This window comes from Drosophila guanche, unplaced genomic scaffold (genome assembly GCF_900245975.1).
Source record: "Drosophila guanche unplaced genomic scaffold, DGUA_6, whole genome shotgun sequence".
Taxonomy (NCBI): Eukaryota; Metazoa; Arthropoda; class Insecta; order Diptera; family Drosophilidae; genus Drosophila; species Drosophila guanche.
This window is the reverse complement of record NW_022995743.1, coordinates 4,915,728-4,932,823: the sequence shown is the minus strand read 5'-3', so window position 1 is coordinate 4,932,823 and position 17,096 is coordinate 4,915,728. Positions and strand designations below refer to the sequence as shown.

At 45.2% G+C, this 17,096-nt stretch overlaps 3 protein-coding genes across 3 annotated transcripts; 2 read left to right on the top strand and 1 right to left on the bottom strand.

Annotated features, from left to right (window-relative positions):
• Positions 1 to 7,841: 7,841 nt before the first annotated feature.
• On the bottom strand, positions 7,842 to 9,433 carry LOC117591919 (facilitated trehalose transporter Tret1-like). The gene is made up of 4 exons (XM_034285312.1): positions 9,343 to 9,433; positions 8,382 to 9,284; positions 8,043 to 8,328; positions 7,842 to 7,991 (listed from the first exon to the last, which is right to left on the bottom strand). The coding sequence occupies exons 1-4, from the start codon at positions 9,397 to 9,399 to the stop codon at positions 7,849 to 7,851; spliced, it is 1,389 nt and encodes a 462-aa protein (XP_034141203.1). The 5' UTR covers positions 9,400 to 9,433; the 3' UTR covers positions 7,842 to 7,848.
• A 1,159-nt stretch (positions 9,434 to 10,592) lies between these two features.
• Positions 10,593 to 12,065, top strand: LOC117591920 (glycerol-3-phosphate dehydrogenase [NAD(+)], cytoplasmic). Its single transcript, XM_034285313.1, has 6 exons — positions 10,593 to 10,872; positions 10,929 to 11,324; positions 11,375 to 11,558; positions 11,618 to 11,771; positions 11,833 to 11,925; positions 11,987 to 12,065. The coding sequence occupies exons 1-6, from the start codon at positions 10,648 to 10,650 to the stop codon at positions 12,015 to 12,017; spliced, it is 1,083 nt and encodes a 360-aa protein (XP_034141204.1). The 5' UTR covers positions 10,593 to 10,647; the 3' UTR covers positions 12,018 to 12,065.
• Positions 12,066 to 14,659: 2,594 nt separating this feature from the next.
• On the top strand, positions 14,660 to 16,854 carry LOC117591916 (kinesin-like protein Klp59C). Its single transcript, XM_034285308.1, has one exon. The coding sequence runs from the start codon at positions 14,851 to 14,853 to the stop codon at positions 16,765 to 16,767; it is 1,917 nt and encodes a 638-aa protein (XP_034141199.1). The 5' UTR covers positions 14,660 to 14,850; the 3' UTR covers positions 16,768 to 16,854.
• Positions 16,855 to 17,096: the final 242 nt, after the last annotated feature.

Sequence of the window (17,096 nt, the reverse complement as noted above, 5' to 3'; positions counted from 1 at the left end):
AATGCAGCATTTTTCTGGCCGCTAATGACGAGACGATGTCGTCGCCTTGAGCGCTGCCCCAGGCTCTTTATTACTCAGTTAATTACTTATGCTGATGCTCCCTCTGCCTTCTGCCTTCTGTGACCTGTGCCTTCTGGATCTGTGTGGTTTACTCTGGTTTAGTTTTCGGCTGTCATGTCAGCTCTCTGGCTGGACATGTTTGCCATGGCATAATTATAATAAAGCTCTTTGCCGGCCAGCAGGTAAGACGTCAGTTTTATTCTTGACTTGTAATATTTTACCCAAAGGTTTTTGCCTACTGGCTAGGAAGCTGACCAACAAAGGCGTGCTTGACATTTTGCTGTAGAGCACAGAAATCATTGCTGCAGCGGCAGTCAAAATTAAAAGTGGAAAGAGAAGAAAAGAGAAAACTGCTGACAAGATCAACTTTATTCATAGCAAATATCGGATTTTAGTAAATTTATGTATACACTTGCAATGTACTACCTTATGCGTTTAAAAGATTAATAGTTGCATAGACTCAACCGGTTTGCAATCCCTTCCACCTGACCTAATAAATTCCATATTTCCAAATATAACCCCCAACTCACACATTTAATAGCCATATCACTTTTTACACATAAAATATCTATAATAAAGACTAAAATTGAGCAAAAAATATATAAAAATATAACCGAATAATTCCGAAAACCGAATTTCCAGAGCTCAAAAAGCGAAGAAGAAACTTTTCAACTTTTTTTTCCTCTGCTTTGTGTTTTGCAGCTATGCGCCGAGAAGGCTTTTGGCAAATCACAAGCTGATTTGCAAACATTTCTGTGGAAGCTGGGCTTAGGTGGAGGCGGTGGCGGTGGCGGTGGCGAGAGAGGAGAGTGCCATAAACCATTGAAATGATGTAACCAAACGGAAATGGATTGGCCGAAAAATAAAAAGTTGCATGGCCAACAAATTCAGTTTTTGCTCTGTTTTAAATGCATTGTATTCGGCTCTTCGGGCCACAAAATTCTTCTTTTTTCCGCTACTTAATTAAATGTGTTAAGAGTAACGTTGGCTTGAAAACGGGCCAAAACTTTCGGCTGGCCAAGATACTTTTGACAGTTTTCGTGGATGTAGGACACTAGAGTGGAGGCGGTTAGGGATGACATTTAGCGTCAGCTTTGCATAATTTATAAACAGTTTTAGTTTTCGTCTTTATTTTGTTGGTAAAATGTTGTGAAAAGTGGAGGCTTTTCCATGGTCCATTTAATGGTTTGCCATCTAATGAGGTTACTTGGGCAGGCACTCGGGGGGACTTTACATATGTCGTGTGTCTGTTGCAGGACCCTTTTCATGGACGTGCCACGTGGGTGGTACTGGGTCTGGTGCTGGTGTGTGTGTGTGTGTGTGTGGCTGTAACCACACAACAAGACGTCTCCAATGTTGCCTCTCAAATTAATTAGAAGTTTGCGGTGGGGCCAAAGGCAATGTTGCAAAGTTGTATTTTCCCCTTCATGGACAACATCATCATCATGATGGCATCGTCTTTGATGGCAGCCGACTAGGCCGCAAAATGGTTTTTGGCCAACAATGAAATCTGAGTTGTAATTGCCGGCACACAACACAAACATATAATTAACTAAATAATGAGATGAGCAGAGATAGGAATATGTCTTTTGGGCTTTTCTTGTCTGTCCTGCCATTTGGCTGCTGTTAACGGCATCTGTAATTGCCTTTGATATGCTGCGGAGCACTTGTTCGAGTGAACCATTTTCAATTAATGTTGGGTAAAATGTTCGCACATGCAAGGGCCCTTCCACTCACGCCACCCACTTGACTTGTGTTGAGCGGTGTAAAAGTTTTTTAATTTATTGGCCATAAATTCAACAACATTTTGCCATCATTGGCACCTGCCCTGGCGTAGCAAAACACGGGAACATTATTTTATTTGTTTCTTTTACATTGAACTCTAAAAAAAGTTAATTACTCATGCAACCCCAGGGGACAGTTTTGTTTGCTGAATAAAAACAGTTTTATGACTGTGAGCAATTCATATGGAAAGTGCTGATGGACAGATCCCTGTCACAGACAGCAGAAATAACTATTGATGTGGTTTTAAATTGGTCGGAAAACGGGTTAAAGTCTTCTACTTTATAGTTTGAAGCACATTTCTCTTCTTCCAAAAGGTTCATTTATAGGAAAATAAATATTTATATTATTTAAAAATATGCAAAAAAAAAGCTTAGCAAAAATACCTTCGATGGAATCAAGGGAAAAAGTAGATAGAAACAGAGGTTGAAAATCCACAATGGAACCCAAAAAATGTATGAGGAGCGGAGAAGACAAAGGCAACCGATTAACATTTATTGGGTCTGAACTTTAATTTGCCTTTTCTGGCAGCGTCTTAGCTTAGGTTTCAGTTTCTGCTTTTGCCTCACCTCGCTGGCCTTTTGGCCATTTGACATTCGAACTGTTGTTAGATTTATGGGATTGCTAGCGTCGATTAGTTGGTCGTAAATCTCCACCGTTTGCTTATGGTCAGCCTCGTGGCCGTTTAGCTGATTTGCCTGGTGACCCCGACATGTGTGCATACGCATTGTCCAGCAGAATTATCTTTCATCTCTCTAGCTCCACCCCCTGGCAATGCTACGGTTTGTGCTCCTTCTACGACAGCTTACAAATTTACGAGTCATGCCTGGAATAATTTTTCCGCCAGCCCTGTTTCCTGTTTCGTTCTCCATCAATGCACCATTAACAGCTTAACTCATTTTAAATGAAATCTGCGTTGAGCGAAATATAAATATCTGAGTAGGTGCCAGAGGGAGAGGGAGAGAGAGAGAGCAAAAGAAACTCGAGAAGAAAAAGAGGTTGAAGCGGAGCTACTGCAGGGCTCCTAATTTGCAAAGTTTTTCCGCTCTCTGAACTTTAACCCTGCCGCAGGTGTTAAAAATGATTTGCAAAATGTAAAACTTTTCGTTATAAATTCCCAGTCATATATAACTAACTAACAAACAACAAAAACAACAAAAAAAAACACCACGCTTCGCCAAAGAAGTTAAAATTGCTCAAGTTTTATACACATTTTTGTTTTTGGTTATATTTTGTTGTGAAATATGCAGAAAGTTGAATAAAATGCAAGGAATTCGCACAGCTCTAAATTATATTTTGTAGTTTTCAAGGGAATGCTGAATATAAATAGTACATCAAATTAGTAAGAGATAAAAGGGAGAGTAACTCAGAGTAAAAACATTACAAGGAAATATGATTTAAAGTAACTTTCAGATGGGGGAGTCATTTGTACCATTTGAAGCACCACTTGTACAAATTTGTCACCAGACTATCTCCAGAGAGCTAAGGAATTTTCTCACAAGTTAAATTTCTCTCTGTTGACTCTGTCTGTGGGTTCTATTCATTCCACAAAAGAAAATATACCAAATTTGAAAAGTATTCGTGTTGGCAGAAGCGAACAGAGACTTGACCACTAGACGTTCGCTTCAACTCAAATGAATCGTTTATGGAAACAGTTCAAGCAAGCGGTAAGGATATCGAAGAACCATCACGGAGCCCAACAAAGACGTGCCAAAAATACCGATTGAATGACCCTTTCTTTGACACTGAAATGGATAATTTGGGAAACTTTCGAACATAAAACCATCACAATTCAAGTGCAAAATTTGAGAGTCCTTTCCGCCGCTCGGCATAAATCTTAACTGTCGTGGACCTGACTGTGAATTTGAGAACGCCCACACCATGGCATAGATCCATTTAGTGCACAAAATATTTAAAGTCTATTTGTTAGAGCAAAAACAAAGGAAAACCCAGGGAAAAAAGCACACACACGGAAAAGCAGACAAAGGCAACCACAGTGCCACCTGCGCGATGAGCACCAAAAAGACTAGTGAAAATGCTTTCCTAGTAGATATTACTTATGACTATACGATACCCCACCGTTAGTAGGTGGATAGAGAGAGTCGCTATGCTTGAGAGTGCATATGGCTACCAATGAGTTTCCTGATTTCCCTCAACTTTGCAGCTGCTCTGAGTCATTCCCTTTTTCCACCAGTATAGTACGAGTTCAGGGCATCAGAGAGTGGGTCAGCTGACAGCGGTAGCATGAGCAGGCGAAAAGCAAACCTCAAAAGCGAAACCAAAAATTTAGCAACTGACTTCATGGGAACTCGGCAAACATGCAAACGCATGCAACGTGGGTGCAAAAGAGGAAACACAAAAGCAAAGAGCTAACAAGTGAGTGTGCCACAGTCGCGTTAATCGACTAGACGAAGCCCACTAGTCAAACAGGACTGATATAACTTCTCATGAATTTTGTATAGTTTTTATAAGATTATAACACAACCATAAATATAAATTGAAGTTTTTAATACACCATTCTGTGGCCTTTCACATACACCATGAGTCGAGCATACTCCTCCCCTCGTGGTTTTTTGTTTAAAGAGCAAAAGAGCATACTGCGGCATCACACTCTCTCTTTGTGCTTTTGTGCTCATTGCTCGCTTTTCTCATGTAGCAGGTATATACATTCATGGCTTTTGCAGAGTGCAATTTAAATATTGCAGATATATGTTTGCTTATTCAAACATTTAGCGAATTGAACCATTTAGAAGGTGCATGGCCGGCCAGGGCAATGGGTTAAAGAGTTGTCTGCGGTTTTGATTGATTGATATTTGCTTAGCTTAATATCTATGCAAATGGAGCTGTACGAGCCGTTATGAAAACAGTGCCTGCAAAAAGTAAGTGGCTGACAAATTTGCTGGAAAGTCAAAGAGGTGCCAACAGTTTGGCCAAAAAATATTATTATTATTTTTATTCCCAGTGTGACACACTACAAAGAGTGTCTTTTTGGGTTCTATCAGGCGCGACTCACAAAAAATTGGCATATTTACCCTGCATGCAATATTGAGGTTTTGCCTGGCTCAGGCCGAAGATTAACTGCAGACACTGTCGCCAAGACCATTTCCCGTCGGTTCCGCTCCACGGCCATATGCACGGCACGTATTCGAATTTGAATTATGGCTGCTGCGCCGTAGAGCCATGACTGGGACACACACACACACACACACCCATTCCAGACGTCAGACGATGTCGGAGAGAGGAAAATAAATAAATTTATAACGAATAAAGCCCGCTCATTCACCCCGACTCTACTCTACTCGTTTGGGTATTCCCTTCATCGACCCACACATTCGTTTCGTTTCGACGCGACTTAGAAATCCGCTTTGAGAAATCCTCATTTTGCACTGATACATAAATTAGACAGACACGGCCACGCCCACTAATCATGGCGCTAAGGCGTGCGTCAAGGCGGAAATTGTGAGCCGATTAAATTGGCAATCAACTGAAAAGGCAGCAGCAGCAGCAGCAGCAGGATGATTTTCACTGGCTGCCGTAGCTCTCATCTTTTCTGCCAGCAAAATGGCATAATTACATGTAACTAGCCGAAAAAAGTTTACATTTATGAGCCAGGGGGCTGTTAGATATCCGTATACGTATATACCTTGATATTTTCACCGTTTAGGGTGGAGTGCGGGACTAAGCCATCAAGCAAGCGGGAGCTATTTATGCCGCCATCAACGTGGCGGAGTTGCAGAGTGTGGCAGGAGGGGCAGTGGGGGAAAGGATGAGTGAGTTTCAGCGTGTGGAAAGGAGGACTGAATGTAGGTGAGTTTTGGAAGGCAAATGGCGGTGTTGACACACTTTTCCTGGTCCCCCAGCTGTGCTCTGAATATCAACTCCCGTCATAACATAACGAAAAATGTTCTAGAATGTTGCGTTATGCTAAATTATGACTGAAAAATGGCGCAAAAGTCCTTGAAATGAAGCAATGGAGAAAGTAGTGAGCATTTCTAGGGAATTTTTAAAATAATTTTAAAGTTGTTAAAGCGAAGCCAGACAGAGAAGTGAAGTTGCAAAAGTGTTAAAAAAGGAAACTTCAATCCTCCTGTAAAAGTGAGAAACTATCCTCTCATTGACCACAGAGCAATCTGAGGAGTAACCAAACCAAGTTACGTTCTTTGTGGTTACTGCTCTCTGTTTTTCTCACTCAACACTCAAGAAGGATAAGGATGAGCAGAACAAGTAGCAATTGAAGCTGACCTTTTCCGCACTTTGACCTGCCACAAAGTACGAATAAGAGGTGCAGAGGCAGAGGCACAACTCCACTCTCTGATTGCAATTGACCTCGAGAGTCCCGGACTCGCCAACTCATTTGCCCCAGCTGACGGACAGCCAAACGGACAAACAGACGGGCGCGGGGCAAAGCTCATCCAGACACCATCTGGGCATATTTTAATTACCATTTAGGCAAACACAAAAAAAACCAAAGAGAGAAACCAAAGAGAACATTAAAAGTAAACTGCAGAGGCCCTGCCCTGATCCCTGACCCTGGCCCGTCTGCTTTCAACTTTCCCCTTAAATGGGGTTGGTGTGGGCGGTGAATGCGGCAAATGTTGTTAGAATATTAATTCGCCTTTGGTCCATATTTAAGGAGCTTAATGAACTCGAATCGTGGAGACTAAAGTTGCAAGAAATCTACTTAATTTGCCTCAAAGACTATTCCCAATCAATGGCTCGCGCAGGGGAAGGGCAGGGCAGGGCCGGGCAAAGCAAACAAAACTTTTTTAGTGCCGCATCTTTTCTCTGTCTGTTTCTCTCGCTCCCTTGATATTTGTTTATTCTTTGAACTTCTCCAATTAAAAGTAAATATTGTGAGTAGTTTATCTCGATTTCATTCAGGCCAATCCAGGACGTGGATAAACCCCAACCCTTCAATGCCATGACGTGCACACTGCCGTACTCCCCGTTTGCATAGTTGGCCATATCATCCACCCAGCTCCTCGACCAACTTTCTGCCAAGGGGCGGACAAGGACTCCTTCTTCTCGCTTACATTTCGCACGCAATCGGGGCAAAAGTAGTATAGTTCATAGCTTAGGCTTTCCCATTTCCACTCTGAAGCTTTCGCTTTGTATTCGCATCTGTATCTGATTTCCACTTCAATCCAGACAACTCCTCCGGCTCCAACTTTTGGCTGAAACTTTGCTTTTGTGAGTAATTTAATGCCTTTTAAAGCGACAGCGACCAGAACCCCCAAACAACATTCCCTCTATCTCATCGTAGCACTACTTATTCTGTGCATCCTGCTGGAGTTGCGGTGAGTGGCAGTACTTCAGTTTGGTAAAAAAAGATAGTTAGTCGTGAGACCTGTCATATGTATGATGAAATTTTAAGAAATAATGTTGAAGCAGAAGTGGCAGCAGCATTGCACGTTTCTCTCTTGAGAAATCATACAAATATCTTTCGATTTCAGAACACTGTTTTATCTAATTGTGTTATCTCGAGGAAAATAAAGTTATTTTCAAGTTGAGGCAAAGTGAGAGTGAAAACTAACTAACTTGTCTAACAGAAAGTTTGGCTACCATTACAGCACATCTCCCAGGCAACAAACCCCCACCATTTCTACAATTTCCACACAGACACTGGGAATCACGTTTGCAGCTAGCAAAAATATGGAATAATTTTATTTACGTCCCAAACTTTGTAGCCACAAAATCATATGAGTAACTGCCACGTAAAAAGTGGGTGGAAGAAGGTGAACCCAAGCCGTTGCCGTTGCCGTTGCCGTAAGGTGCAGAAACTGGAAAAGCATAAAGACCACGAGTAAAAACTTTATGTGCGTATCCCAGAGACGATTCCAGACAACTGCCGGAGTTAAGTTTACTTTATTTTGGCAGCCAAAACTCCAGCGGGAATGAAATAATAAAAACTCTAATTAATGCGAAATGCGAATGGGAAATATTTTTGAATATGTGCTTGAGTGTGTGAGTGTCTGTCGGTGTTTATATAGAATTAACTGTTGGCATCTATTCCTTGCCACCAGTCAGCTCTGCCTCGATTTGCTCCAGGGACTTGCCCTTAGTTTCGGGCACATACAAAATGACAAAAACCAAGGCTATAATGCAGAACACACAATATACGGAAAATGCGCCATAGCTATTGATCAGAGCTGAGGGAGAACTGATTAAACAAAACATAAACTGCCTAAAAAAGGACTCACAAATCATATCCACAAAAGTTTTGGTGACTATAAAGGTGCAAAGCCAATTGAAAGCGGTGGCCATAGAGGCAGCTGGAGCACGGACACTGGCCGGCATTATCTCGCCCATCATTAGCCAGGGAATGGGTCCAAAGCCCACGGAGAAGCCTAGTACATAGAATCCGGCGGCCAAAAGTGGCAGCCAACCGACACCCGACAAATCCCAACCCTTGTGCTTGCCCAGAAAGTAGATGGCCAGCGTGAGTAGCGTGATAATCATGGTTATATCGGAAATATAAAGCAGTACCTGAATATATCATTAAAATTAGATTATAGCCAACCAAGGATCGCAGATCTCACCTTGCGTCCAATGCGATCAATGACAGCTGTGGCTATAAGAGTGGCCGAAAAGTTGACCACACCCACAATGACCGTGGCAATGGCCGGCTCAATGGTGGAGCCGGCATCCAAAAAGATCTGCTGGGTGTAGAAGATCACCACATTGATGCCGCTCAGCTGCTGGAACAGCATCAGGCCAAGGGAAATGAGAATGGGCTTGCGGTTGCGCTTCTTGAACATGTCCCCGTACGTGCTTTTGGCATTGGCCTTCTCGCCCTGTGTGCTGGCCAGCTCCTTCATCTCTGCATCAATGTCGCCGTGTTTGCCACGCAGCCAGGCGAGCGACTTCTGGGCCTGCTCTGTCTTGCCGCGCGACAGAAGGTAGCGCGGTGTCTCCGGCACGAACAGCATCAGAATGATGAAGGGAATGCAGAAAACGGCCCCAGCGAAGGCCAGAAGGTACCAGTTAAGGAAGGAACCAAATGCATAGCAGAGCAGCAGGCCCCCGTTGCCCAGTAGCGTTGGCATCAGTCCCAAAGATCCACGCACCTGTGGATGCAACGTTTCGCCCAGATAGACGGGCAGGACCATGGTGGCCAGTCCCACGGCCAGGCCGCAGAAAGCGCGACCCGCCAGCACCATGCCAATAACTGTGGCGGTGCCGATCAGCAGCCAGCCAATAATGAACGGCGGTGCCGTTACCATAATTGTCCACTTCCGGCCAATATACATGATCAGCAGGCCGCCCAGAATGCCGCCCACCAGGCAGGCCAGTGGCATGAGTCCCCCCACCCAGGACTCTTGCTGCGGAGTGATAAGGAACTTGCCATCCTTGCCCTTCATCGAGGGCAAGGCCGGAGAGGTGTACGCACCACAGAAACCAGTGCAGAACGAACACAAGGAGACGGACACAGCGACAAGGAGCTGCAGCACGAGGCAGGTGAGGTTTCCCAGTTGGTTGTACCATTAAAAATGCACTCACCTGTCTCCAAGTGAAGTAGGTTGGCTTTTCTTCCCTAACATCATCCTTGGGCGGCATGTTGTAGGTCTGCAAAGAATTGTGTGTAGGTTTTAATATTGTGAATATATACGAGTTGGAAATGGAATGTTTGTGTCTGACTTTGAAGGTATTCCCAATGCAAGTAATTTTCAAACACACAATGGCCCCCTAACTTGTACCACACTGAAAAAACAGTTCAGAACTTGACCATCAAACGACCCTAGTAACTTTTTCTGAAACATTTTGCGGCTGCACATTAAAGTGTTGATGGCCCAGTTGACTGCAGCAACCTTGGGCCAGTCCACTCCATTCGCATTTCCCATTGTTTTGTCTCCACGCCATTGTTTTGAAGCCCGGGCCTTCGTTTGGCCTCTGCCTCGACGACGACGGCTCATTAAAAATTCCATTTTCATTTTGCCCATCATCCATTTTGATTTCATAGTCGAGTGGCTGGCATTGGGTGGGCTTGGATTGGATTGGGTGGCACTCGCTGTCGCAGTCGCAGTCGTGGTACTTTGGATTGGATTGGATGGGAGAGCCAGGACCATGAACTACGCTTTCCAGACTGCCGACACAAGAGTTTTCAAGAGTTTACATTCTTGCACATTGACTTCGCTGAAACTTTCACTTTGGCTTTCGTCTGGCCGTTTGCATTTTTGCAACGCTGGCAATTCGATATTTAATTCATATTCCGCACAGACTCCTCGCCCACTTCCCTGCTTGCAGAGAACGGCAGCGTAATTAAAAAATAAATACGAGAATTATGAAAATTCTCGATATATATACATATTTCGCCGCAAATACGAGTATGAGTGAGCCAAGCCATGCATTCACCATGCATCCGGGACGGGACCGGCCCACGAACTGGCCGCAGTGGCTCAGACCGACGTAGTGCCGGAGGGAGGCTGGTGGCGGCTGAAAACAGTTGCCACAGTTAATTATTTGCCCGAATCGTTTGGCGAACGTGACGTATGCGTAATTTTTCTACCCACGAACGCTTCACTGATGAATTGTTTGCCCAGCGCTCAATCAATATATGTATGCATGCCAACGATATATGCATGTAGGCTACCATGTACAATGTAAATGTGTGCCGCTACATATTTGCACTCGTTTATCCATAAATATATTTATTCATTCACTTTAAAGGTCATGACGGTTCCACACAAATTAAACAACAAAACTGTTCTAGTTTTACTTAAAGCGCAGGTGCCTTAGACTTGACAATCAATTCATTAACTTCATTCATAACAATAACTACGATTAATACACTGACTAGAACATAGCATGGCCGATAAGATAGGGACATGCATCATTGGATCTGGCAATTGGGCCACGATTATAGCGCGTAATGTCGGCAGGAATGTGGCCTCAATGTCCAACACAATGGAGCCAAAGGTCTTTATGTATGTGTACGAAGAAATAGTCGATGGTCGCAAGCTTACAGACATCATCAACACCACACACATCAATGTGAAGTACATGCCTGACTTTGAGTTGCCGCCAAATATTGTAAGGGTCATTAGATCCATTGGCGGATTCATCTCGCAGAACCCTTTTTTGTATAGGTAGCTGTGGATGATATTGTGACTGCTGCCAGGGACTCCGACATTATCATATTTGCCATACCCCCGACCTTTGTGAGCAGCTGCTGTAAGACTTTGTTGGGCAAGGTGAAGCCCACGGCGCATGCCGTCTCTCTCATCAAAGGATTCGAGCGGGGAGACGATGGACAAATCATTCTGATCTCTCAGATCATTATGCGGCAGCTGAAGGTTTCCTGCTCCGTTATGGTGGGTTGCAATTTGGCCCACGAGATAGCGAATGATAACTTCGCTGAAGGCACTGTGGGCTGTCGGGATCAGAAGTACTACCGCGTGCTCCGTGACATCTTCAAGTCGCCCACGTTTCGTGTGGTGGTAACCGAGGATGCTGACTGTGTGGAGATCTGCTCCACTCTGAGGGTGAGTTTCAATCCCCTCTTAAAGTGCTTTCACTTTCAATAATCCCTTAGAACATTATTGCATTTGCTGCCGGCTGCTCTGATGGCATGGAACTGAACGAGAACACCAAGGCGGGCATCATTCGCAGGGGTTTCCTGGAGATGCTGCAGTTTGTGGATGTCTTCTATCCGGGCTGCCGCATGGGCACCTTCTTTGAGGCCTGCGGCATATCCGATCTGGTCACCAGCTGTTATGGTAATTTTTTTTGCCTTAAATACAAACATAAATTAAGCTAAGGAAATGTTATTCCATAGCCAATCGCAATCGGAAGCTGGCGGAGGCCTTTGTGAAAACTGGAAAACCTCTGAGCGAACTCGAGCATATACTTATATCGGGCCATGAGCCCCTGGGTCCAGTCACTGCCGAATTGGTTCACATTCTGCTCAAGAAAAAGGGATTGGTGGATAAGTGCGTTTGTGCAGCTTTTAGTTTTCGTCTTCTAATGGATTTTAACTCTCCCCCTTGGCAGATTTCCACTATTCACAACAGTGTACAAGATTTGCATGGGTGATCTACCGCTGACGCGTCTCGTGGAGTCGCTGTGTCAGGCCAGTGAAGATATGTAAGATATTCCTAATCGGCTTTGGTATTTCACGCTAATCGAAGTATTTTTTCCATTGCAGCTTCCATCCGCAACACACTTTCCAACTTTGAAGGCATATATTTTTAGCAGTTGAAAATAAATAAAAACCAAACAGAACAAACAGCAATTTACTTGATTCGTTTTTTATATTATGCAGTGAAATGGGGCATATAAAGCCTTGGTTATACCGGCAAATGCAGGACTCAATATACAAACAAAGCCCCTCGACATCTGCATTGTACAAGTATTGTGTGCGTCTTTTCTTTCTGCAGTTCAAGTGTTCCTTTGCGGAGAGTGCACTCCATTGAATGCACCAACGCTCCGAGCACTTGTTGGACTGTTCTGATGACTCGTACAACGGAAATCACTTCAAACAGAGGCTCGCTCGCTCGCTTGGCAACCAGAGGGCTTTATGTGTTTCCTCACAAAATGCTTTCATATTGTTTCTCGTTTCTCAAAACTGTACACACAATAGTTTTTCCATTCTTCGTCTAGATGTGGTATTGTACTGCAGTTGAAGTGCTCCCCAATCGAAATTGAGGAAATGGGAGCAACCACTGGAGGACATGTCAAGACGCCCCTCCTCAAAACCGAGCCACACACTTTCAGGGTTCAATCAACTCTGGCACGATCTATTGAATTTAAATCAAACTATCGTAGAGCATTCATTCGACAGTTCATTTCAATCGACAAAGGGAAGCATTTCCAAAATGTTCTCAACCGGCTGCAATATTCTGTTGACTTGCGCCGCTTCGATTTGCTTCATTACCATCGCCTGGAGGCTGATCGAACCGCAGGATGACATCATAGTTATCGAGTCCAACATGCTGCTGAAGAGAGCCAAACACATAATGTATGAGACTCTGTACTACTTCCGCGAGGATCTGCGTCCAAAGGCACCACAAAATTGGTTCGAGCGCCACATCGTTTGGAAATTTCGAATGCTTTTCTAAGGGGATACTAATTATTTGATTGCAAATACCCAAAAAATATACACAAGGGCGATTAAACAAATCAAAATCATGCTGCAAAACTCTACAAAGTCATCGTACACATCCCTAGATTAATCCACTCGATTCGATTGTTGTGCAATAAATTTTTTATGCAATTCATTTAGTTTCTAGCTTTTGCATTTTCTGGCGGCATAATTAAATGTAAATGAAAATGACAAAGGATTAGCGCGTGGTCTGATTGCATGCGGATCATACAAAGGGGATTTGTTGAAATGTCAAAATTGCTCAATTTGATTATGCCACCAAACACACCATTTAAGCCATTCTGATGGCTAACAATTTTATTTGATTGTTGCATTGTTGTCAACAGTTTTACTTTTCAATTGCTCTTTTTTCAACAGCTAATGGCATAAACAAGCAGCATAATTGATAAACAAAAAAACGTTATTAAAAGAAGGAATGGAAAGGCAAAAGAGTCACAACAGAAATCCCTACATTTCCAGATACAGAGCCACTAAACATTGTTTAATTTCTGATATTTATTCTACGGTTAGAACAACATACCAACAGAAATTACTCGTATCTGTTCGAAAGGGAATGCAATTTCTGTGCAGATTTATTTGAAATTTAATTTTTAGTAAAAACTAGCAAATATTCGCACATTCCAATTGCTTTATTAGTTCGTTTTGCATTTTCAGTTTGGTGCAAATATGGAGCTTACGTGTGGAGTTGTTGCAAGCGCAAAATTGGTAGCTTAAAATGGAAATGAAATTCCACAACTGTCTGGCGGAGGAGGCGTTCTGTTTCGGACGCCGCTGGCTAAACAAATATGCCAGTGCCCCGGGGGCAGAGCAAATATAACTAGACTAGCCCTCGGGTGCAGTCAGTCGGACATGGAAACCCGATGAAAATTTGCATATCAGCCGGCAACCAGAGCGGTACAAACTCGTGCCATATTTGCCCATTTCTTGTTGCATTACTGGACGAAGGGAGCTCTGGCTTAAAGCCCTCTGACTCGACTCGTAGTTCGTTTTTGCAGATAATTACACGGTAAATTTGGCAAAATGTGACGCCCAATAGCAAACAAGATGCCACCGAAGACTGAAACAAGTTGCACGTACATATGTATCCGTGTATACAGATGCTCGTAGTGGCTGCTGCAAAAACAGATACGAGTAGTAGCACGCTTTGTGCCACAGTTACACCTTCCCGAAACGAGAGAGAGAGAGAGAGAGAGATAGAGGGAGTAGAGGGAGAGAGCGAGAGCGATGTGCAAGCACTTCAAAAAATAAATAACAATTTGGTACGTTACACACGTCTCTGGCTTATGCAAACGTATCTGTATCGTGCTCCCTCTCCAGCTGTGTGTGTGTGCCTAAAAAGAATACTTCATTTCATTTCGTGTTGAACATGGCCAAAAGCCACCACTCCCACCCACTCCCTGTGCAAACACCACCGACAAATGGCAGCAGCAGTGGGGTTGGTGGTGGCGCCGCTTTGTTGATTTGGTTATTGTGGCTGCCAGTCTTGTCTTGTTTGCCCTCAAATTGAACAAATAGCTAAAACAATCTCGGTCTAGTAAAAGATTCCTTCCTTCCTGGTCTTGCATATTTGCTACTGTCTTACAAGCTCCTAAGCCATAGAATGTCCTAATCAGCCAAGAGCTCTTATTTGTCACTCAATTTGCCACATCGGGTCACCACCGTCGGGGAAGTTCATTCCACAGAACCATAGGGAATCATTTACGATACACTTTTCCCCTTTATCAACACTCTTTCGAAATGTTTGTCGTATCCGTTTTTAAAATAATCGAAGCACCTCCATTCCGTACAAATTGAAATGTTCCATAGTTTTGGTCAAATTCGCAGTATAAACACATAAAAATTGGTTGTAGAAATCAAAAGAGCAAGCCTACAAATATCGTCTTTCTCGTGTCTCATTCGGCGGCCACATGGATGTGCTCTCTATCACGCAGAAGGTGCTCGTACGCCGCACGGATGGACGGGTCCATTTGGCGAGTATCATCAAGCTGGATGGCGGAGTCAACAACTCCGTAACCGTGGAGTGGTGCGAGGGCGATTGCATGCGTGGCAAGGAGATTTCACTGCCTCAGATCATCGAAATGAATCCGGAAATCTTCGAGGTACAGCGAAAAGAACAATCTGAACAGCGCAAAGGGCACTTGGCAGGCATGGTGCCCATTCCACCCAGAGCTACCACAATGAGCGCCACGAAGCTGTGGAACACCCTGATGCAACGTCTGCCGGCTGGCGGTACACCCATCCCGATGAGGCGCCTGAAGGTGGGCAGTGCCACGCCCAGACAGCGCTCGCCCAGCCGGCAGGAGCGGCATCAGCAGCGGGAGGTTCGCGGTGGATCTGATCGGTGTGACTCCAACTGGGACACGGCCAGGATGATCCACTTGTATCGGCTGCAGATGGAGAGCCGGCCACTGGAGGATCTTGGCTTTCCGGGACCCCTCAAGCGGCACGGCATCATGGTGTGTGTGCGAAAGCGCCCACTCAGTCGGAAGGAGCTGGCCGAGCGCGAGCTGGACGTGATCAGCATGCCCCGTGCGGACATGCTGGTGGCGCACTCGCCGCGCCGGCACGTGAACCTGGTGCGATTCCTCGAGAACCACAACTTTCGCTTCGACTGCACCTTCGACGAGGCCTGCTCGAACGCCACCGTCTACAACTACACGGCGCGTCCGCTGATTCGGCACATCTTCGACGGCGGCATGGCCACGTGCTTCGCTTACGGCCAGACCGGGAGCGGCAAGACCCACACCATGGGCGGAGAGTTCACGGGTAAGCAGCAGAACGTGATGGACGGCATCTATGCGATGGCTGCCAACGATGTGTTCTGCACTTTGGAGGAGCCGTCGAATGCCAGCCTGGGACTGAAGGTGACCTGCAGCTTTTTTGAGATCTACGGATCGCGGATCTACGACCTGTTAACGCCTGGCAAGGAGCAGCTACGCGTCCTCGAGGATGGCCACCAGCAGGTGCAGGTGGTGGGACTCGCCGAGCGGCCGGCGCGCAACACCGCCGATGTCCTGGCGTTGTTGGAGCTGGGCAACTGTTTCCGGACCTCGGGCCAAACCTCGGCCAACTGCAAGTCCTCACGCTCCCACGCCATATTCCAGATTGTTCTGCGCTCCGCGGAGACATTTCGTCTCCATGGAAAGCTTTCGCTAATCGATCTGGCCGGCAACGAGCGGGGAGCAGACAACTCCAGTGCGGATCGCAGGACACGCCTGGAGGGCGCCGAGATCAACAAGTCGCTGCTGGTGCTCAAGGAGTGCATCAGGGCCTTGGGTCGCCAAGCGTCCCACATACCCTTCCGCGGCTGCAAGCTCACACAGGTGCTGCGCGACTCCTTCATCGGCAAGAAGGTGAAGACCTGCATGATAGCGACGATCTCGCCGGGTCTGCGCTGCGTGGAGCACACCCTGAACACCCTCCGCTATGCGGATCGCGTCAAGGAGCTCACAGCACAAACAGTGTTCCCAAAGGCTCGCCTGGCTCGAGCCAATTCCATGGAGGCAGCCCCATCCTTGTCGGCTAGCAGCCTGCAAATGCATTGCCTACCTGATATCATTAGTCCCACCCAGGCCTCGCAATCCCTGACCAATCTGGAGTGGTTTGTCTCCTCCACATCGCTGCAGGACGCAGAAAACCGGTCGACTCGTCGATCCCTGGATATGGAGACTCTGACTTACTGCAAAAATCCCAAAGAGAACAGAAGACCCGAACAGAGGCAGTCAGCGAAACCGGAGGTGACCCCCAGGAACTCGGAGGCATTCCAAGATGCCTCGCTGATGATGGCCAAAGCCTTGGACTTGGTTAACAAATCCCATGGTTAAGATTTCTAAGACATGATTTCTACAACACACAAACATATCCATATAACAAAATTTGGATCTGAATAAATAGTTTTATTGGGAATTAAATTAGAAATTAGAGCTGTTTTGTTACCTTAAAGCTATCTCCCGTTTTACCTACACTTGCCGCTTCATACTTAGTTCATTTGTGTGCCAGGGCCTAGGCCTTTAGCTGCTAAAGACACACACACATACACAGTTCGTGCGCCTTCGACTACATTTTCCATGCTGAACTTCAACTAAGCGCAAATATGTTCTGCATAGTTGCGCATTAAGCCAAAAACTTACTTTTTCCTTTCAGTTTTTCTCTC

What these genes read in the sequence shown, in the direction of transcription:
- LOC117591916 (XM_034285308.1), top strand. Translation starts at nt 14,851, where the DNA reads ATGGATGTGCTCTCTATCACGCAGAAGGTGCTCGTACGCCGCACGGAT.
- LOC117591919 (XM_034285312.1), bottom strand. Translation starts at nt 9,399, where the DNA reads ATGCCGCCCAAGGATGATGTTAGGGAAGAAAAGCCAACCTACTTCACT. An exon ending in TTGATCGCATTGGACGCAAG is followed by an intron (nt 8,329 to 8,381) that starts GTGAGATCTGCG and finishes TGATATATTCAG; the next exon opens with GTACTGCTTTATATTTCCGA. An exon ending in AACTTTTGTGGATATGATTT is followed by an intron (nt 7,992 to 8,042) that starts GTGAGTCCTTTT and finishes GTTCTCCCTCAG; the next exon opens with CTCTGATCAATAGCTATGGC.
- LOC117591920 (XM_034285313.1), top strand. Translation starts at nt 10,648, where the DNA reads ATGGCCGATAAGATAGGGACATGCATCATTGGATCTGGCAATTGGGCC. An exon ending in AGATCTGCTCCACTCTGAGG is followed by an intron (nt 11,325 to 11,374) that starts GTGAGTTTCAAT and finishes ATAATCCCTTAG; the next exon opens with AACATTATTGCATTTGCTGC. An exon ending in TCTGGTCACCAGCTGTTATG is followed by an intron (nt 11,559 to 11,617) that starts GTAATTTTTTTT and finishes GTTATTCCATAG; the next exon opens with CCAATCGCAATCGGAAGCTG.